The 23,610-nt window shown below is 50.0% G+C and overlaps 2 protein-coding genes across 3 annotated transcripts; one reads left to right on the top strand and one right to left on the bottom strand.

Moving 5' to 3' along the window:
• The first annotated feature begins 601 nt into the window (after positions 1-601).
• GNG12 (G protein subunit gamma 12) lies at positions 602-19,759 on the top strand. Of its 2 annotated transcripts, none has more exons than XM_027719055.2 (4): positions 602-665; positions 8,811-8,868; positions 17,645-17,761; positions 18,318-19,759. In XM_027719055.2, the coding sequence occupies exons 3-4, from the start codon at positions 17,666-17,668 to the stop codon at positions 18,441-18,443; spliced, it is 222 nt and encodes a 73-aa protein (XP_027574856.1). In that variant the 5' UTR covers positions 602-665; positions 8,811-8,868; positions 17,645-17,665; the 3' UTR covers positions 18,444-19,759. The 2 variants fall into 2 exon arrangements, with proteins under 2 accessions (XP_027574856.1, XP_039238967.1); XM_039383033.1 differs by lacking the exon at positions 602-665 and adding an exon at positions 3,699-3,717.
• Positions 19,760-21,565: 1,806 nt separating this feature from the next.
• Positions 21,566-23,610, bottom strand: GADD45A (growth arrest and DNA damage inducible alpha). Its single transcript, XM_027719054.2, has 4 exons — positions 23,433-23,610; positions 23,249-23,350; positions 22,962-23,175; positions 21,566-22,343 (listed from the first exon to the last, which is right to left on the bottom strand). The coding sequence occupies exons 1-4, from the start codon at positions 23,474-23,476 to the stop codon at positions 22,230-22,232; spliced, it is 474 nt and encodes a 157-aa protein (XP_027574855.1). The 5' UTR covers positions 23,477-23,610; the 3' UTR covers positions 21,566-22,229.

Raw genomic sequence — 23,610 nt, 5'->3', positions numbered from 1 at the left:
GACTAGCTGCTCCAAGCCCCGTTCAGCCTGGCCTTGGCCACTTCCAGGGATGGGGCAGCCACAGCTTCTCTGGGCAACCTGTGCCAGTGTTTTTCCACCCTCATTGTCCAACTCTTCTCCCTCCTGCAGCTCCCAGGAACCTGTATTTAAATTTTAATCCACGCCCTCCCCTCCCTCTGGAGACAAATGTATTCCCAAGTGACTCCAGGATCAAAGCCCCACAAGCCGAGGCACGCCAGGCCCGTTTGGGCAGCAGACAAGCCCTTGCAGATGCCAGCCCTGCTCCTACCTCCTAAAATTCTCAGGATAGGGGGAACAGCGATTCTCCAACCACTCCACCACCAGGGATTCTCCACCATCGCTCCAGTCCCTCGCGCACACACTTTCCCTACCTCAACCCCTTCCCAAACACCACTGGCACGCCTGAATCCACCTTGGAACAAGATAAACCGGTTTGGAATTCCGCCTCGATTAGGGATACACGAGGCACGCTCGCCCCCCAGGTGGCCACGCCCACCATTCTGCCGGCCCCGCCCCATTGGGGCGGGCCAAGGCCGGGCCGGAGTGGGCGGGTCCGTGGGTGGGTGTGGGCGGGGCCTCGCCGCGATGGGCGGGGCTTCCGCGCCCGCTGCCGTCGCCCGTGGAGACACCGGGAGCGGCGGTGGGTGAGTACCGGGATACCGGGACAGAGGGGGTTCCCGCCGGGAATACCGAGCTCTGCCGCCGTGGACGGGCTGCGCGGAGCCGGCGGAGCAGTGGGAAGCGGCGGCCCGACCCCTTTTTTGCTGCTGGGCCTGGCGGGGCAGGCTGGGCCCGAGCGGTGCCTGAGTGTGTTTAAGGTTTTTTGTTTGGTTGATTTTTATGTTCCCCCCCCCCCCTTTTCCCTCTGTCCAGAGGGGAATTCCCGGTGGGAGGCAGCGCGCAGTTGTGCTGTAGTTCAACAAGTTGCTTGCGGTTCCGGAATGGGTCGAAATATGCTTAATTATGTAAAAACGAATCTGCTTAATTATGTAAAAATAGTACTAAAATAGGCGTTTTTCTCGAGGACGGCGTCGCACGGCCTTCCTGCCTCCTTCCCGCCTCCTTCCCTCCATCCAGCCCTTCCCCATGGCACTGATGGATACCCAGAGCTGGCAGCTCCAACTATACCAGAGCAGCCACAGCTTTCAGATAAATCCTTTAAAATTTACCAATTTTAGTATTCCCAGCCGTCAGGTGATGAGTTTTCCTTGGAATCACAGAGCCCTGCTTGACGGAGGAAGTTTCCCACCTGTGGGGAGTTGTGGGATGAGTGTGGGAAGAAGGTTAATTAGTGGGAAGCGTCATTAGTCGAGGAGGTTTCGTGTTGATACTGAGATTACACACCCAGTTGCAGTAACAAGTTTACTGAGAATCAGGGAATTGCAGAATCTCCTCAGCTGGAAGGGACCCACACAGATCATTGAGTCCAGCTCCTGGAACTTTAGTAACTTTTAAATTGCAATACTTTGTTCCAAGCTTAAATTCTTTACTTTTGGGGGGGGAGGAAAGGGTTTTTTGAGTGGATATTGTGATTTTAGCCTGGTGCTTTTGGGAAGGCGGAGCCAGCAGGAATGGCTGAAGCTGTGTCAAGGGGGAATATCAGGAAAAGGTTCTTCCCCCACAGGGTGGTCAGGCACTGAACAGGCTCCCCAGGGCAGTGGTCACAGCACCAAGGCTGCCAGAGCTCAAGGAGCATTTGGACAATGCTCTCAGGGAGAGGATGGGATCGTTGGGGTGTCCTGGGCAGGCCAGGGGTCGGACTGGATAGTCCTTGTGGGTCCCTTCCAACTCAATATATTCCATGATTTGATTAGTGTGGCACCTCAAATGGAATTCACAGCGATTTCTAGGGGATTATCTGGTGTTTTTATTAGCTTAGAGATCACAGCATCAGGGACATGTTACTCGTTTGTGTTTATCTGGGCTGTAAATTGGGTTAGAAATACATTTCTGTGAGTAAAGGATGAGTAGTGGACAGTGGGAGGATTTGATGTTTGATGGTACTCCAGTGCCACTAAATGAGATTGAGGGATTAGTATGAAGTTAATGACTTCTCAATCCCGCATTTCATCCCGGCGTGGGATGGACTGCCGGATATCTTTAATCGAGGACTAAAGCAACAATAAACTCCAGAGAGAGCAATGGATGAGGTCTGGTGCTGGGGGTGAGCTTGTTTCCTAATCACTCAGCCAATGGATGATTTTTCCTTTAAAAACAAACCTCTCCTGTCATCCTGGAGGAGTTTCTTGGGCTCCCAGACAGCAGAGCCACTTCCAACATCTCTCATCTCTTGGTGGTGTTAAATCCAAATATTGAGTTGTGCTGTAGGTTTCAGATACTTCTCTTATTTCAAATATAATGTCTTTTTGGCTATATAGTAACTTTTTAAATGAGTACTAAAAGTTCTTGATTTCCTAGGCTCTGTTCCTCAAAAGACTTGGAATATTTGAGCCAGATTCACAAGTTCTCTGTAGCAAGGCCTGGGATGAATTATGGAATCCCAGAATGGTTTGGGTTGGAAGGGACCTTAAAGCTCATCCAGTCCCACCCCCTGCCATGAGCAGGGACACCTTCCACTGAACCAGGTTGCTCTAATCCCTGTCCAACCTGGCCTTGGATACTTCCAGGCATCCACATCCACAGCTTCTCTGGGCAACCTGTGCCAGGGCCTCACCACCCTCCCAGGGAAGGATTTCCTCCCAGTATCCCATCCGACCCTGCCCTCTGGCAGTAGGAAGCCATTCCCACTTATCCTGGCACTATCTGCCCCTTTAAGAAGTCCTTGTCACTCCTTTCTATATGGCTCTGCTTTCCCTGCAAATGTTGCTGGAATGTTGAGTGGAAGATGCTGAACACAACGGCTCTGCATGGTGGGAATGTCCTTCCTCCCCAGACACAGCTTCCCAAATCCCAATTCATAACCCTCTGATAGAATCTGTTGCAAAAGCAAGTCCAAATTGCTCCAGAAATCCATGGTACAGCCCCATAAATCCTCCCCTCAGCCCTTTCCCTTTGTCCCCTTTGCCAGAACAGAGATCACTGCAGGGAACAGAGGGAATACTTCCCAAGGGGTGTATAGTTAGCATGGGAAACACCACCACAGCCCTGGCCGAGGCTTGGAGCGGTATTCCAGGGAGGATTGTGTTGCTGCAACTTCATCTGTGCTTACACAAACCATGGGAGTGGGTGAAGGCTGCAGGTCTCGTGTCCTCGCGCAGAAATACCCTTGTGCAGAGGTAGGAGTTGTAGTGACACTTGCATTAGCTGGGATGAAATGGGAAGCAAGTCCCCCCAGATCCTTAGGGTTGTTGTGGACTCGCCGTTTCTTGGGAAATGGAAGCTGCAGATGTTTGGTGACCCTCGGGATTTGCTCCACATTAATCACTGCTGGAATTGGGCAGCTCTTAGCTGAATTTTGCAATATTACACAACTAGGTCTCGGTTTTCTAAACCTCAGTGTTCATCACATGGTCGGTGCTGGGGGCTCCTCGGGATTGACATCAATTCTTGCTCCCAGGAATAACCTGGGGGGAAACTTGGAAGGGAAGGAGAAGAGAAAATACTGGTGAGAGAAGCAAAAAGTTTTCACTCCGTGTTTTACAGGGGTTGATGAAAAGTAGCAGAAAGAGCAGAGGCAGTGACAGAAGTCCTGTGGTGGCTGGGTTATGGTAGAATTCTCCATGGTGTTTTATGGAGGTAGGTAGAAGCAGGAAGGTGAAGGGAGCAGTCAGGGTACCCAGGGGAGGTGGGGGCGTGGTGAGGGTACATCCATTCCCTGGCACCTGTTGCTTGGAGAAGCTGTGGCTGCCCCATCCCTGGAAGTGTCCAAGCCCAGGTTGGTCAGGGCTTGGAGCAACTTGGGATAGTGGAGATGTCCCTGCCCATGGCATGGGACGGGACTGGATGGGCTTTAAGGTCCCTTCCAACCCAAACCAGTCTGAAATGCTGTGAAAACAGACCTGGGCTGCAGTGTACCCCAAATACAAGCTCCTTGGTTCCTGAGGCCCCAGCCAGCATGGGTGGATCAGAGCTTTAGGATGTTCATGGACACCAGCAGCTGTGTATTTTTAGTTGTGTTCCTTTGAATATTTGGTTAAACAGGCAATGTGTTTATATTCAGCTTCCTGTGTCCGTATCAGTGTCTTGGCATGTGATAGAGTTACAGAGGGAGGAGGGAAAAGGAAAAAAGTGTGTTATGAGGATTATTTGTATTCCAGCCGCTGTCGACGGCAGGATGTGGCTGCTGGGATCATCTTGTTTAAACATTCAGCTCAACTCAAGCAGGAACCAGACTTGCTCCCCCTTTGTTTACAGCATTTTCCCCCCATCCCTTCTCCTGTGTCGTTCCTAACCTTCTGTACAGGGACAGGTCACTTTTTGGTACTGTCTGGTTTGGGACATACACATGATCTGAACCTTTGTCCACTCTAACACATGCCACGAGCTCCGAGCCCTTGCTCACTTTGTGGGTACTGATCCTCCAACACCAGCTCTCCAAAGTGTTTGGAGGTGGAAAAGCCCATCTTTGTTCTGCTGGGAAGGGAACAGCCTGCTTCCCCAGCCTGTTTCCCCAATCCAGGCTGCTCTGGCAGCCCCCAATCCAATCCTGTTGATGCTCTGTGGAATCACCCCTTTGTTATCCATAACCATTCCTTGAGCAGGGGCAGTGGGAGCACATGGGGGAGATTTTGACTGATTTTCCTCTCTAAATGATGGCTTTCCTTGTGCCAAAGCTCCCTCAGAGCACAAAACCAGGAAGTTTTCTGGTGGTTTAAGCTGAGGAGAGCAAAATCCTCCCTCCTAGTTTCCGTCGTTGTGATAAGGGGATGCCCTAGGACCCAGCACTGCCCTCGCTGCCTGAACCAGAGGTGATGTGGGATGTTCTCAGGAGGGACTGGTGGGTGTCGTAGGAAGGGAAAAATATGGGCTGAGAACCAGGAAAAACTGCTGTGCCTACGGAAGCCGCAGGTCTGGCTTGTGGAGCAGGAACTGCCACAGGAAGGATTGGGAAGCTCTGCAAGGAGGACTTGATGGTGACAGGGGGTGGCCCTAAGAGGAGAGGCCTCGTTCAGCAGAAACAGCTGAACATTCTGATTGTTTAGACATTGAAGTTTTAATTTGAAGTTGATTGCAATGTCTCCAGCAGGCCTTTCCTGGGCTGTCAGTCCCTCATTGGATATGTTTAGATGTCTGTCCTCTGTTGTTGTTTGGGCTTCAGTTTGCTCAGTGACTGAGATATTTGATGTATCTGTGAGTATCTTCCCAGTTCATAGATGAAAAAAAGGTTCTTTTCTGTGTCATTAACCGTATTGATGATTAGCCAGAGTATTTCCAGAAGAAGATTTCCTTTCTGTTTGTTAAAATCAAGCAGACACCAAAGGCGTTTGTGCTAATTTTTGTGCTGCCATACTACAGTGAAGTGCAAGAAATTCAGTTCCAGGGCAGGTTTGGATGAGATATCAGGGATGAATTTCTTCCCTGGGGAGGGTAGGGAGGCCCTGGCACAGGTTGCCCAGAGAAGCTGTGGCTACCCTGTCCCTGGAAGTGTCCAAGGCTAGGTTGGACGGGGCTTGGAGCAATGTGGGATAGTGGAAAGTGTCCTTACCCATGGCAGGGGGATTGAATGAGATGAATTTTGAGCTTCCTCCTAATCCAGTCTGGGATTCTGTGGTTGCTGTAAGTTTGAGCAGATCCCAAATTACATCTTCATCTCTGTTTGTAGCTTCAAGTCAGACTTTTTGGTCTAAGCTTGGAGCTGGGATAAGCAGAAAGTGTCACTGATGATTTTGGAAGATGGACCATCTTTTTCCTGCCTGACTGTGGTTTATGTTGCTGTAAACAACATAAGGTTTATGTTGCAGTAAACAACAAGGTATCCGTCCTGCACAGCAGGGATGCTCCAGCTGGAGCTGCCTGCCAGGACCCACGGAGCAGGAGGACTCAGGTTGATGCTGCCAGCCTTGGCTGGAGGGACTGGGAACTGTCCAACCATGGAATTTTCTCATCTCTCTCCCACATGTCCTTCCCTGATTTATTCCTTCCCGAGCGTGGCCTGACCTCTGAATGCAGGATTTTGGAGGGCTGCATTACGCCAGCCTCAAACTATGCCAGCAATGTCGAGTTTGTGGGTTTTTATGGCTAGTTTGATTGGAGCTTTGATTAGGCAGGAATATGGAGTCTCCGGGGCTCTGAGGAGGGAAGTGACCCCGGGAGCCAGAGTTAGTTTTCAGATGTATTTAAAACTGGAGTTGGACTGGATCTCTGAAGGTCTCTCCCAGCCCAAACCATTCCCTGTGATCTGTGATTGTTTTGACTGTGTTTTGATCTCCCTCAGGATGCACAAGTCAGTATTGAATTTTTTCTTATTTTTCCTTAACAATTTTCAGGGTGAGTGAGCAGAATGAGAACTTGCACAGATAAGCAAAGCAGCAGTTTTTCCATTAAACTTTGATTTTATGCAGCAGTCACACGTCTGTGAAGGAGTTTACGTGTGACATTTATTTTTGTTTCCTTGCTGGATGTGAACTGGACAAGCCTGGCACAGGGACAAGGACTGGCTGTGGCAAGACAGTCTCTCTTTTAACACAATTTATTTTCCTCCTCCATACAGTGATTTTAACAGCACCTATTAAAACTGTGATCCTGTTTCCAGCACAGGAAGTGGCATGTGATTATAAAGGGGACACTGTCTGTGCTGCCTGCCACCTCCCTGCCTTGCTAAGGACCATCCCTTGGGAACTTTTGGTGGTTTTTTTTCCTCCTCATTTCCTGGGAATGAGGGAGCTGTGTTGCTGTGGCTTCTCTGAGCCGGTCGTAGCTCGTGGTGTGACTTGGGCAGGTGTGGAGTGGTGCCAGGGCTTGGTGCCAGAGCTCCACCAGTCCTTGGCAACTGATGGTTGCTTTCCCTCCAAAGAGTGTCCGTAGCAATCCTGGATCCTGCCATGCCCTGCTTAATGAGGTATCCATGCCCTGGCTCCTCTGCCAGCTCAGTAAATGCCCGGAGCCTCCAATCCGAGCTCCGCAGTGCAGGGACAGTGGGTGTATCTCCGGGGGCACAGAGGTGTGTGAATGTGCAGTAGGAACTCCAGGAAAGGGGAACAGAGAAATTGCCAGCCCATTTTGGATTATCAGTCACTGGATTTAGAACCTGCTCTGTATACTTGCACACCTGTGTGGGGATTGCAGTGAATGGGCTTCCAGCAGCAGCACAGCCAGGAGAGGATAATAAGGAAAGATAATTTTACTTGTAAATACAGTCCCTGCTCCAGTTCCCACAGAATTCCCATCACCTTATAGTTTTTATCACCTTCACAAGCTGGGAGCTGAGAATGTTCATCTGGAGAAGAGAAGGCTCCAGGGAGAGCTTAGAGCCCCTGCCAGTGCCTAAAGGGGCTCCAAGAGAGCTGGAGAGGGACTTTGGACAAGGGCCTGCAGGGACAGGACAAGGGGGAATGGCTTCCCACTGCCAGAGGTCAAGGTTGGATGGGATATTGGGAAGGAATTGTTGGCTGTGAGGGTGGTGAGGCCCTGGCACAGGTTTCCCAGGGAAGCTGTGGCTGCCCCTGGATCCCTGGAAGTGTCCAAGGCCAGTCTGGATGGGTTTGGAGCAACCTGGTCTAGTGGAAGGTGTCCCTGCCCATGTCAGGGGGTGGAACTGGATGGGCTTTAAAGGCCCCTTCCAACCCAAACCGTTCCATAATTCTCTTTCACCTGTAGCATCAAGGCAGCCAACTTGATCTGTGTTTGTGTTGTAGGTGGATGGTTTAAATAAATAACCCTTTGGATCTCTCAGATCTCTTCAGTTGCTGGTTTCTGTTTTTGGCAATGCCAAGTTGTGCTTGTCAGGTGCCCAATTCCACTGTCATTCATGGCCAACACTCCTAAAAAATTGCTGCCTTCATTGAATTGTCGTTGAATTGTTATAGTTCAAAATTATAATTTTTTACAATAAAAACTTAGGAAGGTTGTTAAATATGGTGTGCTCTGGATTCGCCAGTCTTACAACAGTGAACAGGATCTGGTAGCAGAACTTGTATGTTTATGGACTGTTATAATTCCAGGGTTTTTTCTGGGTGTGTAATGGCCTCTATAGGGAATGTGGACTGTCAGATTTGTTTCTCCAGGGAATTAAGCCCAGCTGCTGGAATATCTCAGTGGAGGTTTACAGGTCAGAGAAGTCTCCAGGGGCAAAGTAATCCTGGAATGGTTTGGGCTGCAGGGGGCCTCAAAACTCATCCTGTTCCACCCCGTGCCGTGGGCCGGGACACTTTGCATTAGACCAGGTTGCTCCAAGCCCCATCCAGCCTGGCCCTGAACTTTTCCAGGGATGGAGGCAGCCACAGGTTCTACATGTTCTCAACACTGGCTACAGTGGTGCTTAACTAAACCTGCTCTGACTTTTACTTTGAGTAGTTAAACTCGTTTTAAAGGCAGTGGCTTTTCCAGTAGCTGCCTCTAGACTCACCTGCCCCAGGTCTGGGTGGGACCTGTCCCTCAGAGCGTGGGCTCCAGCAGGAGCCATGCCGGCAGCACCCAAATCTGTGCAAACTTGTTCCCTTCATTCCCATCTGGGAGGGGGCCAGAGGGAATTGGGCGCCCGTGGCCGTGTCTTTGAGAAGGGAAGTAGGGAAACTGGCAATAAGAAAGGTCTGAGGTAGATTTTACAGCCAGGCCAATCTCAAAATACTGTAGTTTTTGTGACTAGAATTAAACCACAAGTGCCAAATCCCCTTAGCTTTGGCTTTCTTGCACTATGAAGTCCTTATAATTTTTATTTTACTCTGTTTCAGGATCATTACACCGATAAAATCAAAGCAAGCCGGACAGGTAGCAAGTCTGCCTATGTAGGTGAGTTTCCAGTCCACTCTTGTTCCTTCCTTTCATGCAAAATATAAAGCAGCACAACAAGTCCCAGACTCCAGCGATTTAATTTTCTTCTAGAGCAAAACAAATAAAAAATACTTGGCAACTTTGTGGAGGAGAGCTACAAGGGCAACACCAGCTTGGTATTGGCAATACTGGTTGCTCACACTATTCACCTTGGGTTTTTAACTGACTTGAATTTATGGGGTAAAAACACCCGCTTCTCCCATGGAAATTAGGCTTTTTCTTGTTTGTTCCCCAATAAGGAAGGGGCAACATGCAAGTCTTCATCATTTCTGCCTCTGCTGTGTTACATGCATTTTGTTTGACCATATCATCATACAAATTCTTCCTATATTCACCCCATCCTGAAAAATAGGTGCTTTGATAAATTCTTGTAGCCAAGAAGCTGGTGAAATCCTTTGCACCCTTCCAGTTCTCTGAGCTGAGCCCCACAGAGTTCTTCCCAGAGCATCTCCCGCCTGCGTCCTCGGCTTTATCTCTTGCAGACGAAGGAATTTGCTGAAGGTCACAGAACCTGAGGCCAAACTGCATCCCGTGACTTTCAGTCTGGAGCTTTAATCACAGACCAGTCCTGCTTTACATGCTGTAAGAGGAGCTGATTTTGATACAGCTAAAAGTGTCTTTGCAAATGTCTCTTAGTAGTTTGTGTGTCTTTTCTGGTGGGATTTAGCTGGGGAGTGCCCTGTGGGGAAAAACAAGGACCTTTTGTGGATAAACTGCCCTGCGGTTCGTTGTCTTTTCCAATGGCTTCAGGCTGATGTCTTTAAAATAATATTGCTCAGATGTTTTTCAAAGGAACCTTGATCTAGAAGTCACTTTTCATGGCTTTCATGTGTACCAAAGATACAAAAAGTTAAGTCAGAAAAAAATGCAGAGGAAAATAAAAGCAGGTTTTTCCACTACTCATCTCCCAACATGTACATTGGGTTTGACAGAATCACATAATGAAGGCCGACTTTGAAAATCAAACGGAGCTGTAGCCCAGGTTTGATCAGCAGGATGGTACTGCAGTAACTTGTGGGATGGAGGTTATGAAGGAACACAACCTTAATTAAACACCTAGAATACCAAATCCAGTTGATCGTCTTGGGAGTTGTCTGTTTCCTTACATTTCACAGTATTTTATGGTTTTTAATCTGTTTCAAAAGGATTAATTAAGACACTGGCAGCATTGTTTGTAACTGAAAAAAAGATCTCCACTGTAAAATCTCTCAGTATTCCCAAGTGTAAATTCTCTGAAAAAGGAAACATCAGAAGGGGGTGTTCTAAGGGGCTTTTATTCTCCATTTGCACTGATGGGCTGCTAACCTCTGTGTAAACCAGGTGTATCTGTGTCCAGACTTCCCATTGCTAACCCAGCCCTGACTCCTGCACCTCTTCTGAGAGGAGCATGGAAGCAGAGTTTGTCCTTGCTGTAGCTTTTCTGCTGTAAAAATGGGTTCGAAATCTGGGGCCCCTGATCCCTTTGGCTGTGGTGCTGTGCACGGTGTGCATCTTTCCCCAAGTCCTGCAGCTGCCACATGTTTTAGGTTCCCTGTGTCACAGTGTGGACTTTCCAGTAGGTGAAGGAGTTAGTTTTGTCTGGGGAGGATCGTGTTTTCTTTTACCTAACCCATACTCTTTCTACTGTGTATAAAATATTTGTGCTGTGATTTTAACTCTTGCTTGATACCTATTTAAAAATCCAGTCCCCCTCACCTGCCAGGAACCAGGGAGCTACTCCTCACAGTTTGGTTTGTGGTAGGTGTGGAGTAGGAGCAGAAAGCTTCTCCTAGCCACAGATGATCCATCCCTGTGATGGGAGCAGCTCCTGCAGGCACCAGAGCCACGGCCTTGGCTGAGGCTGTGCTGAGGGAGGACAAGGGAGCAGGGGACTGCTACCCCTGGAGCCAGTGGGGAAGTTATGGGTGATCCGTGCTGCTACTTTTCCTGGGAGGTTTGCACTGTGGCTGCTGTGTTCAGTCTGCAAAGTGCTCAAGTGGCTCCAGGTCCTCCTGGGAAACTCTGGTGTATCCCACCACCTTGTCCATCCATCATGTGGGGTATAAGGATCATGGAATCACAGAATGGTTTGGGTTGGGAGGGACCTTAAAGCCCATCTGATTCCACCCTCTGCCATGGGCAGGGACACCTGCCGCTATCCCAGCTTGCTCCAAGCCCCATCCAACCTGGCCTTGGACACTTCCAGGCATGGAGTATCCTAAAAAGAGAAATGACCCAAAAGCATCTCTAATTCCTCTTTCATTTTACCACTCAGTTCTATTTTCCTGCAGAGGGCAGGATTCTGGTGTTTTCCAGCTGCCCAGGTTTATTTTCCATTCTCCTTGGTAGTGCGGCAAATGATTCCAGCACCGGTGTTTCCACTGGGTGTCAGCACGGCCCCATGCAGGGATTGGGCCAGCAGAGCCCTGCCAGCCCTGGGCTTTCCCTTTGGCTGCACCCACCACTGGAAAAACGAGGTTGGCTGCATTTCCAGAGCAGGGTTTTCGAGGATGGGCTCACCCTGCGCAGGCGCCGAGGCTGAGTGAGCCGGGAAGGGGCTGTTTTGCTGGAAGTGCTCTTTCCTTCTCGGAGCAGAGCAACCGGTTGGAGCAGGAGGAGTGTGGAACGTGCCTGGCTCGTTCCTGTGCTCTCTAATTAGGGTTACAGCTGGGACAGTGGGTCCCTGGTTCTGGCAGAGCAGCGTGAAGAGCTTTTGTAGTATTTATGGTGTTTACATGGAAGGTGTGGGTGTGATAAGGAGCGTTCTCAGAGAGTGGCTGGGGGGACACGTGTGCAGGGTCGGTGGGTGACAGGTCAGGGCTGCTCACCCTGCTCCCTCCATGCCAACCCTTCCACTTCTTTTCCACACTTAGTGCACATCTGGACTTCCCAAGTCCTTTGCAAAACCCTTGGGCCTGCTGCCTGTCCTGCCAGGCTGAGGTACCTCCTTCAGCTCCTGACTCTGTCCATGTTGGGTGGGAAGCAGCACCCCCTGAGGGTTTGGGTTTCAGGTGGGTAGAGGCATCCCTAGATACTTCTCCCTCTCACCTACTGCTACCATCAGGGACCCTGTGCCTCTCCCACCCTCCCTGTGGGTCACCTCGTGCCAGGTGCCACTGCATCTGGGGTGTGCAGGATCTGGGAGGGGACATGTCAGCACTTGCTGGGATGTCAAATGCTCTGTGGCACATGTTGGCAGAAGGCAGTACCAGGCACACTGAGATTCCTCTGACACATTCTTCCATTGGGGACCTAAATATTTAAAAATCAAGGCCAGAAAGTATCACAAATACAGATTATTTTGATGCTTGTGTGCAGCTCTTTCATCCGTTGCTGTACCTGGTCGTGCTCTGATGTGCCCTCAGAATGGATTGGTTTATTTCTGCACCTGCCTTTAATGTCAGCATTGGCCTCTTGGCTTGGACTGGGAGAGTTTTTGGGTTCTGCAAGTTGTAACAAACCTGCTCCTGAGCACCCTGCAGTAAAACCAACCTCCACCATTCAAGTCCCAACCGGCCTCCAGCCCTCCTGCTCCCACACAAGCTCCTGGGAAAGTGGCACGTGCAGGAACCCACTAAAACCTTACCTCACGTCCTGCCCCTGCACATGGGAGAGGTGCTGGAGAGGGGCTCTGGCGTCAGCCCCTCCTTATGGCACCCTTCTAGGGGCCATCGTGGCTCTTCTTCCCAGCTCTCCATGAGGACTGGCCTTGTCTGGTACTTCTTCATGCTGTTTGCAGCCCCTCTTCCTCCTTCCAACCACCTTCCTGCCCAACAAATCTCTGCATTTTCAGAAGCAAAATTGACTTCAAAGCTTCTGGCTTTTTATTCCTGAGAGCTCTGGGGAGTGTGAGCCAATAAGAAGAGGCAGCTGGACTTGGGGTTCCATGGTGTTTTATTCCCAGATTGTTTGCAGGGTCCCAGCTGAAGGCAGAGTGGGGAAGGGATGCGAGGGAGGATGGTGTGGGGAGTAAAATGGTTTTCAGGCAGGGCTGTGAGGCATCAAGCAGAGCCTGTACTAGTGGTGGTGATACACAAATCAGATATAGCTTAAAATCCTTCCAGCAAAGACCAGGGAGGTTGCAGGACTGGGAACAGTTTCACTTGTAAGCCAGCAGAGTTCTTTGTGGAATCGCTGAAACCCTAAACACAATGTCCTGAGATACCATGTGATGGTGGGTTTGCAGCAGAAATGCCAACTAGCACCTCTGAGCAGCTCCTTAGGAAGTGTTTGCTTCCCTGTGTTGGGAATAGAGCAGCAGCCATGCCTGGCATGAGCTTCCCCCCCAGCTCAGGGCAGGGAATGAGCTGGAGCAGCAGTTCTGGACTTGTCCGACTGCTTTTTTCCTTCTTTTTTTCCCCTGTTCCTGTGTTTTTAGGAAAAGCAGAACAATTTCCATGGTGGTACTTGCTTCTGGTTTATCCAACAGGCTCAAGTGGGCAGCATCATCCAAACATTCCATGTGGAAGCAGCAGCAGTGGTGACTCCCTGGGGTGCTCCCTCCCTGTCCCATGGGCAAGGCACCCGAACCAAGGGTGAGGAGGGATCACAGTGGGGTCAGGGGGTCATCCTGAAGGCTCATGTCCTTCCAAACGAGGATTTGGAACACCTCGTGTCCTTCTTTTCCTGCTGTTTCCTTGCTGAATTTGGAGCCTGCCCAGCCCAGAGGCATTTCCACCTCACTGCCCTATGTCCTCCACAAGTGAGACTGGCTCTGAAAATGGAGAGGCCTTTGAAATCTGCATTTACAGATTAGCTGTAACTTTAGATCCGTGCTACCCCCAGCTGTGGGCTGACACTTTGGAAAACCAGAGACTGGAAAACCAGCAGCTGATGGAGTACCTTGTACGTGCTGTAGTTGTCAGTTTATGTTTTGTCCAATCCACTCTATGGGTTTACAGTTTCACCTTAAAAGCTGTTTTATTTCAAGAGAAACAGTAACAAGACACCTTTTCACCCTTTTGAGCCTTCAGCGCTCCAGTATGGGCTGGCTTTACATAACTGGAGCAAACTGGGAGCTGTTTGCCAGGCAGAGCTGCTGGGAGATTCTTGGCCATGCTTTATCAGTGGTGATTTAATTACCTGTCACTCTGCAGGGGCTGTGTAAGTCCTGGATCTAAAAGAGTTAAAAAGATAGATTGAGGTTTAATAATCCCATTGGAGCTAAAGTTCAAAGCCCAGACGAGGTGGATTTGGGGACCTGCTGCATGGTCATCTCATTACCTAAAGGCTGTGGAAAGAAACAGGACAAGGCCTGGAAAAACAGGGGTTTTCTAGGGAAGAGGGGCAGCTCCACCCGTTTGCAGGTATTTCAAGGAAGGAAAAAGTGCGGGTGTGTGGCCTGCAGGAATTACACTGGAGGATTCATGTGTTTTTCCCTTTCACTGGCAAAGTGCAGTTGGTGAGCATCCACCTCATCTCAACAAACACTGGTCTCAGTTTTCCATGGATAAATTAGGAAGGAATTCTTCCCTGTGGGACTGGTGAGTCCCTGGCACAGGTTGCCCAGAGAAGCTGTGGCTGCCCCATCCCTGGAGGTGTCCAAGGCTGGGTTGGGCGGGGCTTGGAGCAACCTGGTCTAGTAGAAGGTATCCCTGCCCATGGCAGGGGGTGATGGCCAGAGAAGCTGTTGGGTGGACTGATTCTTTTGTCTCATTTTAGTTTGTGAGTCAGAGACAAGTGAGAATTGCAGCCATGCCCACAGCTGCTCTGGGGTTTAGGAATCTCTGTCACCACCAACCTTGGATCCAGCAAACCTTCGTTCAGCTTTGTCACCATAAAATCATGGAATGGTTTGGATTGGAAGGGACCTTAAAGCCCATCCAGTTTCACCTCTGCCATGGGCAGGGACACCTTCCACTATCCCAGGTTGCTCCAAGCCCTGTCCAACCTGGCCTTGAGCACCAGCTGTGTTTTGTCTTAGGTGGTGAGTGGAAAAACTTGTTGGAAATTTATTTTGGTCCATTTAGCACAGAATGAATAGTCATGACTGTGAGTGCTGGAACAGGAGAAATCCTGATGGGAAAGTGTTGGAATGAGTCAGGCTCTTGGGATATCTTTGCTTTTGGCTCAGCCTGCTGAGCATGAGGATTCGCTTCCTAGAAATCGGAGCGGTGCCCTCTCCGACCGCACGGTCATTTCTTTAGAGAGTGACTTCATTCTCTTGGGAGACTTCCCTACCTCAGAAAACCTTGCCCACGGCTCCAAGGGCACAAACACCCAAGTTCTGCAGAGCTGTGGACACCACCAATTTAAATCTGAGGAGTTTTCTGAAGTCCAGTGCATCCTGGGAGAAATCCGGTGGCTCCAGGAGGCCACAGCAGCTCGGATCAGTTGCCAGGAACTCAGAGGGAAAACAGTATTATTGGGTGCTGACCTAGTTGTTTGTAAATCTCTCTGTAGAAGAGATTTAGTGATCTTAGGAGGAGTATTAAGGCTTGTGTTTGTTTGAAGATGGGGAAATGCAGCAATTTAATTTTCAAATGTTATGGTTTGGGTTGCGTTTTCTCTTTTTTTTAAAAACATTTAATTTATTAACAAAGCTAACCAGCTGGGAAAATAAGCACTGGAACTTTCCTAAGGAGGTCATCCATGGAGATTGGAAAGGGATCCAGAGATTCAAACCTCTCCAGTTGAAAAAAGGGGGTTGGGGCTGGGGAAGGGAACACTGGTCTTGCTCCAGTAAAACAAGAGAACAGTGGTTTATCTTTTAATTTTGCAATATTTTTTTTAAACCCTATGTCTATTTTTTTTATAAAAGTACTAAAATTACAGGAATTAGAAAATCCTGAGCTATCTCCTCAGAGATGCATGCATTACTTGATAAAAATTAATTGCTTTGGGTTGGGTTTTTCACACCACAGTTTTTCAATATAGTAAGTGAAAACTGCAGGGACTAAATTAGCCCAGTGCTAAATGTCCAAGGCCAAGCTGGACAGGGCTTGGAGCAACCTGGTCTAGTGGAAGGTGTCCCTGCCCATGGCAGGGGGTGGAACTGGATGAGCTTTAAGGTCCCTCCCAACCCAAAGTAGTTGGGATCCTGTGATTGCATGAGTGCTGTGTCCTGGGCTAAGCCCGTGCCGTAGCGGGAACACTCCAGAGGAAAAATTCTGTTGGCTTTTTGAATTTTGCATGAATTCCCTCCCACGGGTGGTGAGCAGTGAATCCTGTGTGACTCACTCCATAGGTGACCTCTCTGGAGCACAACCTGAGGGATATTTTTGGGCTGTGAGGTGTTTGTGGGGAGCTGGGGCAGCACAGGACTGACACAGACCAGGGGTCAGGTTGTTACAGAGGCAGAACATCCATGGATCCACATGGATCTGCAGGAGCATGTTCTTAATATTTGCTTTAGGAAATAAGTTTTTATTGATACCAAATGTAAGGTATGTCCCTCCTACCGGAGCCTGAGCAGGTGGTGTTACCTGTCACTTAGCAATTCCTCTGCCCAAAGCTTTTCTAAGAATTTTTCCCCCAAAATGGGGACTCAGAGCAGGATAATGCTGTTCCCAGCTAGCTGGGCAGGCATGGGCACTGCCTGGAAAACACCCCTGCTCCCCAGGCTGAGGTGAGAGAAACCTGAATCCTGCAGGAACCGCTGTGGGCAGCGCTTGGAAAGGTCACACAAAGTCATGTTGGACTCAGGTCACTGTATTGCCATAAATGATTCAAGCACAGCCCCATGGAGCCAATTTTCCTTGTGGACCTGTGGAAGACAAGCGGCAGGGTTTGTGCAGAGTCCTCTAGAGACTGTGACACAGGACAGTGACACGGGCAGGGCTGGTCCAAACAGGCTCTTTGGGTACCTGGAGACCTGAATAACTTGGAATCACAGGCTAGTTTGGGTTGGGAGGGACCTTAAAGCTCCTCTTGTTTCACCCCCTGCTGTGGGCAGGGACACCTTCCACTAGACCAGGTTGCTCCAAGCCCTGTCCAACCTGGCCTTGGACATTTAGCACTGGGCTAATTTAGCACTAAGCTCTTGGCTGCTGCGATGCCTGTAGGGATATCCTTGGGAATGCAGTGCTGCACAGTCCTCAGTCCCTCCATGGGCTGCAGGTGGGTGTCTGCTCCACCATGAGCCTCTATGAAACAGTCAGGGATGCTGAGATCAGCCTGTGCCATGGATATTATTTCTTCACAGAAATGACTGTCCGGCCCTGGCACAGCTGCCCAGGGCAGTGGTGGTGTCCCCATCCCTGGAGGGATTTAAAAGCTGTATGGATGTGACACATGGGGACATGGGTCAGTGGTGGCCTTGGCAGTGCTGGAGGACAATTGAACTCGATGATCTGAGAGGGCTTTTCTAACCTAAATGATTCCATGGTTCTATCCTGGCTCGCTCCTTGCTCTTTGGTGGGCTCAGGAGCAAGTCTCCTTCCATGTGCTCAGGGAAGCACATGGATCCTGGTACACACTGGGCTCTCCTGGAAGCCCATGGGGAGCTGCAAATGGGAATCAAGCTGCCAAAGCTGTGCTGGAATTTTTGCCAGACCAGCCATGGCTCTGCCCATCCTCCTCACTGCCACTGGCTCAGCCAAGGGGCAGAAACCTGCACAGAAGCTCCATGCTTTTTTTTGGAGGATGTTTTACTTCCAGAGCTGTTTCGCAACTGCCTGTTCCTGTTGGGTGTCTTAATAACAAAAAAAAAAAAAAAAATGCCCTTTTTGCAGTGTGTCGTGGATGCCTCTGTGTAAAAGCTGTTTAAGGTGCTGTGCCACCTTCTGGAAAAATAACCCACTATCTTTTCAAACAGAACTTCCCTGCTCCACTGAAAATGTCTGGCAAAACAGCCACCACGACCAACAACATTGCTCAGGCCCGAAGGACTGTGCAGCAGCTCAGGATAGAAGCCTCAATAGAGAGGATAAAGGTGACAGCACATCCTTCCTCACCCCTCCTTTCTTTCCTTGTTTTTTTCCCCTTCCAGCTGTAGGACAACATAACAGAGTGTGTGTGTGTCTGTGCACCCACAGCTCAGTGATTTTTTCCCATCTCAAAATGTGACATCAACATTTCAGCTCAGCAAATGTAAATAAATCCAGTTCTTGTGGCCCAATATCCCATCTAACCCTGCCCTCTGGCAGCAGGAACCTTCTCCCCCGTTTTCTTCCTTGTCACTGCAGGATAGATGAGAAATTCCTCATTACAACCCACTGTATCATTTTGAACCCCCTTCTGTTTATTCCCAGTTTTCTGTGTAGAAGCCAGGTGGAACCTTTACCTGGTGTCACAAATGAATCCCAAAGAGCAGCAGGGTCCATCCTTTCCTCCTCCCTGAGGATGAAGCAAGGAGACAGAATGTGTCTATCTCCAAGTACCTCTCCCATCCCTGATAGGGACTCTGTACCCATCACAGCTCTCAGCACCTTTGATCCTGTTCCCATGGGAAACCCCGTTCTCTGTTTATTTTTCCCTGTCTCCTGCAGGTGTCCAAAGCCTCGGCAGACCTGATGCTGTACTGTGAGGAACACGCCAAGAAGGACCCGTTGCTCATGGGCATTCCTGCTTCTGAGAACCCTTTCAAGGACAAGAAAACCTGCATTTTGTTATAGGAGAGGGGCAGCTCCTCCCCAGCCCACCTAGGCAAGGCCAAGCACCAAGCACTCTGTAAGGTCCCAGCCGTTCCCTGGCTCGGAGCGGCTGCTCTTTTACCATGTGTCTAAGTCCTTAAGCTTTCCAAAGCATTCCTTCTGATCCTTATCTTTATTAGGAAGCTGAATTCATGTCTTTCCTGGACAAGGGAATGGGAGCAGCACTGGGGTCTCTGCACAGGGGGGTCCTGGTTGCATTTGCCAAGTCAAACAAGACCAAAGTTGCCTGAGCTTTGCTGATAAAGCAGAGGCCAAGTCGTAGAGACCTGATGAAACATCACTGGGTTTACATTTTTTTAAATGATTAATTTTTTTGGGGGGGGGGCGGTTGTGCCTGTGCTGGCAGCACCAGTTCGTGCACAGGTACGCTTAAAGTGCATTTTCTAGCAAAAAAACTACCTTGCAAAATGACTGTAGCAGCTGCTGAGGAGCTCCAGGGAGCTGTGCCACAACCTTCCTCCTGCTGGCCTCTCTTCCCAGTGGAGAGTTGAGAATCAGAGACCTGCAGATTGCTTTTTCTGCTTTTTAAGAGTTGAAAAAGCAGAATTTTCAGCTTGGATTCTGCTGCTCTGCATTTTCCTCTCTAATTTAAAATCCCTGTTAGTATAAAAACCATCCTGTCAAAAGAATGGAAGTCTGGAACTGCCCTGGCAGGAAAGAACGCTGCCCTCACTCGCAATCCCTGTCACATTCTGTGCAGGGAGTCAGAATTTGACTCTTTTTTAAAAAAAAATTCATTTTTAAAGGGGAAAAATGCCAAATTATATTCAGCTTGTGGTTCTGCATTTATAAATGGAGGGCCTTTTCATCAAGTATATATTTTATATATACACATAATAAAAAAGTCTTTCTTCGTGTACCTGTGTATATATATATACATAAACTTTGTACTTATGCAAATATTGCATATTAACAGCAAATTTGGAAGGGTTTGAAAATAATACTGACTTCAGTTGGCTGCAAATGTTCTTTTCTGCATCCTGCTGAAGTTGTGGTCTGCCATAACTGTGCATTTCTGTGAGGATATTTACAGACTTTATTAACTACTTGTCATTTATGTTGCATATTTGTCATTTCTATATGAAATTATAGACTCACTATTGATATATATCAAGAACCTATATCTTTGTTTAACAAGCCTCTTTGACAAAGAGCTCCAAAATCAGCCTGACAGAGAATTGTGCTGCTTATCCTGTGCTTACGTGCAGATTATTTTTATAGAGTATTTTTCTAGAGGCAATTGAAGAAAACAATAATGTAGCTCCACACTGATTCTTTTTTATTGTGTTTGTGTCTATCATTTTATCACACACATAGGTAGAATTAATGAGCTCAGTTAATTACTCAGTTTGGGGCTGCAAGGCTGTAGCTGTTGAGAATTCCAGCTGTGCCCAGAGGTAGCCAGGCAGGTACATGGGGTGCAGGGAGGGAAAGAACCTCATACTGTTGCCTGATTATTGTCTTCCCAGCAATCTGGTGTTCCCACAGGAATCTGCAGGTTTATTTGGTTAGAGAGCCCTGCTCCCAACCCAAAACCAGCTCCCCGTTGTGGCTGCAGGGGGGCTCTTTGTTCTGCCTTCTTTGTGTTTGCCCTTGAATAAAGCTCACCATGAGGGCTGGGTGGTGATCCAGCTCTGGGACCCTGGATTGTGATCCAGATGTGGGGCCCTGGTGGGTGATCCAGCCGTGAGGCTCTGGATGGTGATCCAGCTGTGTGATCCAGCCAGAAATCCAGCTGTGAGACTCTGGTGATCCAGCACATCAGCTTGCATCTGACAGCATTTAATCTATAGATATTCGGTAAACTCACTATTTTTTATATATAATATACAGGGACACGTGAAATCTGGAGCTGTTACGTTTGCGTTTCGCTTTTTGCTGTAAGTATTCCCAGGACAAAACCCAGGAATTGTAAAATTTAGGGGAAATACAGCCTCTGTTCTTGTAGAATTTTCTAAAAAAGGAGAAATGAGGCTATCCACAGGTGCTGAGAGAAACCTGTGGGGTGCCATGGGGATGCCCCACCGTGCCGCATTGCCGTGCCACCCCACCATGGTGCATCGTCATGCTGCCCCTCTCTCCCCTTGGCTAAGCTGGCTGATTTTGGGGAAAAAAACCAAGCATTTGGGTGCATGGCTGTGTGCTGGGCCATGTTCCCCCAGGTCCACCAAGAGGTCTTGGCCAGTTTGTAGTCTGGGGACAGGGGCTGGAGGGGTGACTGAGAGAAATCAGGGGTTCAGGGGGGGTTGGATTGAGTTTGAGCTTGGAGAAACAGCAAATATGGTGATGCTGCTCCTGCAGCGTCCCAGGGCACAGGATGGCACCTGCCTGGTCCTGAGCTACGTGCCGGACATGGATAGGGATGGGTGGCCTTGGGCCAGAGTGTCCAGGAGTGGGAGAACTGGTCCAGCCTCACCACCTGGCTAGGCTGGCACCGATCCTGCTGGGGCTGGGGACACTGACCCCCCGGTGCCACTGCTGTGGGGCCACACACGTGCCGCTAGGGATGTCCAATGTGGGTCAGTGGTGTCCCCGTGGCCTGCCCTCCGGGCACTGCTGGCAGCGCGGGCAGGAGAGGCTGTTCTCCTGCCACATGGAGAAATCCCTGCTGTGTGCCAGCCTGGAGTTGTAATTACAGAGAAGCGGGGCACAGAGACCTCCCAACCCTGGTGGGCACGGGCTGTGCTGAGGGTGCATAGGGAAAAAATCCAGGAGCATTTGCAGAGTCTGTGGTGCAAGGAAACATCAGGTCAAGTTTTCCTCCACCAAGGAATCAGGTTTCCCCCCCCCTTCCAAGAAGACTCAGGTGCTGCAGGAGGGTTGGAGTCTCTGCAATAAAGCTGCCTCTCTTTTCTTAGCTCCTGTTGTTGCAGCATTCAAGCAAAATAAATAAATAACATTCCCAACATTTCCTGCAGCACATCGGCTGCTTTGGCATTTAATGGCTTGGGAGGAGCTGGGAATAAACCCACACGGAGCAGCACAACAGGACCTTGCCCACTGCCAGGACAAGGAAGCAGCTGCTGCTGAGCCCTTTTGCCTGTGCACTAATGGAGCAAGGAAATAAAACCCTGGGCCAAAGGTTTGATTGGAAACTTTATTTCAAAAAAAAGAAAACACAAAACAGAAACACCAAACCCCCCCAAAGAACACTCAAATTTCAAACAATTATATTAATGTTGCTGCTTTTGCAGCCAACTGGTAAGAGATTTGTGGTTGCAGACCAACGGCTTAAGGGCATTTCGGTTCTCAAACCTCCAAGTATAAATAATTTTCCCATCGATATCAGAAAATAACTTATTATAATTATTATATATCTTAGCATAAAAACATGAGAATTAACATCCCAAAAATACAATAACATTGTTGGCAAAATGCCTCGATTTTTGCTCTTTAAGGTGTTTAAAACAGGAATTTTAAGTTGCACTTAAGGATAGAAAGTGAAGGGTATTTTCGGCGAGGGACATGAGCACCCCTGGCATGTCAGGCTGGGCTCATCCTGCCACTTTTCCTTCACTTCCTCACTCATTCCCACCGCTCCGGCATCGCTCTGCTCCAGCCCCACACAACATGTCGCTCCACTGCAGCCAAACCCCCCCCGACGTCAGTTTTAGCTTTTATTTTTTTTGTTGGGTTTTATTTTTCCTCCCCCGGAATCCCAGTGCCAGGGCAGGGAGTTACTTCCTGAGCAACTGCGAAAGTCTTGCAACACTCCAGTGCAATCGGGATCGGGATGGGCTCCAGCGGTCACCGCTCCGGGAGGTTGATCACCGGCACCCACTGATCCAGGTACCGGCTCTCCCGGCAGAAACACATCAGCTGACTCAGCGCTGGATCCTTCCACTGCGAGGCCTGGGGGTTCTGGAATGGGAATGGGGGAAGGCTTGGACACGGCAGCAAAAACAGCCCGCGCAGGGCAGTAGGGAAAAAAAAAAAAAGCACAGCAGAAAGTCCAGGAGTGTGAATCATCTTAAATTGCTACCGAGGCAAACAAACAAGTCAAGCCGGGAAGCATGTGAGGAGTTTTGTAGTTTTGGACTCTGGGGCAGCAGAGGGAAAGGAAAAAAAAAAGATGGCAAGAAAAGGGGAAGAAATGGAAAGAAAAAGGGGAAAAAAGTAGGGAAGAAAAAGGGGGGAAGAAGGGAATAAAGGGGGGAGGAGAGAGAAAGAAAAAGGGGGTAAAGAGGGAAAGAAAGGGGGAAAAGGGGGAAAGAAAAAGGGGAGAATCGGGAAAGAAACGGGGAAAAAAGAAAAGGAAGAAAAAAGAGGGAAAGAAAGAACAAACTAAAAGGAGAAAGAGGGGGAAACAAAGGAGAAAGAGGGGAAAATAAAGGAGAGGGAAGAAGGACCCCGTTTTCCCTGGGGCGTGGGAAGCACCGCGCAGCTCCCGGTGCGGGCGCGCGGAGTCCGCGGGTTCGAGCCCCGGGCACGGCGAGTTGCGGGGGGTCCCGACCGCCCGTCCGTGCCCCCCGTGCTCACCGTGACGAGCACGCAGTGCAGGTCCGCGGGCGGGTCGGGGCCCGCGGCGGGCAGCAGCAGCTGCGCCAGGCGCGCCGGGTTGCTGACGCGCAGGATGTTGATGTCGTTCTCGCAGCAGAAGGCCCGCAGCAGAGTGAAGTGGATCTGCAGCGCCGCGTCCCCCGCCTCCTCCTCCTCGGCCGCCAGCAGGCACAGCACCACGTTATCGGGGTCCCTGAGGGGAAACCGCCGTCACCCGGAGGGGACACCGGGCAAGGGGGAACGGGGGCAAAGGGGGGGTCACTCACACGTTGAGCAGCTTGGCCGCTTCGTAGACGCCGAGGGTGAGGCTCCGCTGGCTCAGCGCCTTGCTCAGCACCTCCTCCAGCGCGTCCCCCGCCTGCTCCATCCTGCGCCGGGACAAACGCCCGTCACGGGGACCCCGCACCGCAGCGATCCCCGCACCTCCCTCCGCCCCCCCCCCGGCCTCACCTCCCGGCGGCACGGCGCTCCCCGGGCAGCTCCTCCAGAGTCATCACGGGGCCGCGGGGCAGGGACGGACACGGAGGCACGGACACGGCGACAGGGGCAGCCCCGTCCCCGGCGTCGCTGCGGCCGCTCCGGCCCTGCCGCCCGTGCCGGACAAAGGCGCCCCGCGCGCGCTGCCCCT

Source organism: Pipra filicauda, unplaced genomic scaffold (genome assembly GCF_003945595.2).
Source record: "Pipra filicauda isolate LSUMZ 115617 unplaced genomic scaffold, ASM394559v2 scaffold295_size919547_pilon, whole genome shotgun sequence".
Classification (NCBI taxonomy): domain Eukaryota; kingdom Metazoa; phylum Chordata; class Aves; order Passeriformes; family Pipridae; genus Pipra; species Pipra filicauda.
Note: the sequence above shows the minus strand (reverse complement) of the source record. Positions and strands in the feature narration are given on the sequence as shown.

What these genes read in the sequence shown, in the direction of transcription:
- GNG12 (XM_027719055.2), top strand. Translation starts at nt 17,666, where the DNA reads ATGTCTGGCAAAACAGCCACCACGACCAACAACATTGCTCAGGCCCGA. An exon ending in CCTCAATAGAGAGGATAAAG is followed by an intron (nt 17,762 to 18,317) that starts GTGACAGCACAT and finishes TGTCTCCTGCAG; the next exon opens with GTGTCCAAAGCCTCGGCAGA.
- GADD45A (XM_027719054.2), bottom strand. Translation starts at nt 23,476, where the DNA reads ATGACTCTGGAGGAGCTGCCCGGGGAGCGCCGTGCCGCCGGGAG. An exon ending in GAGCGCCGTGCCGCCGGGAG is followed by an intron (nt 23,351 to 23,432) that starts GTGAGGCCGGGG and finishes GTCCCGGCGCAG; the next exon opens with GATGGAGCAGGCGGGGGACG. An exon ending in TGCACTGCGTGCTCGTCACG is followed by an intron (nt 22,344 to 22,961) that starts GTGAGCACGGGG and finishes TTCCCATTCCAG; the next exon opens with AACCCCCAGGCCTCGCAGTG.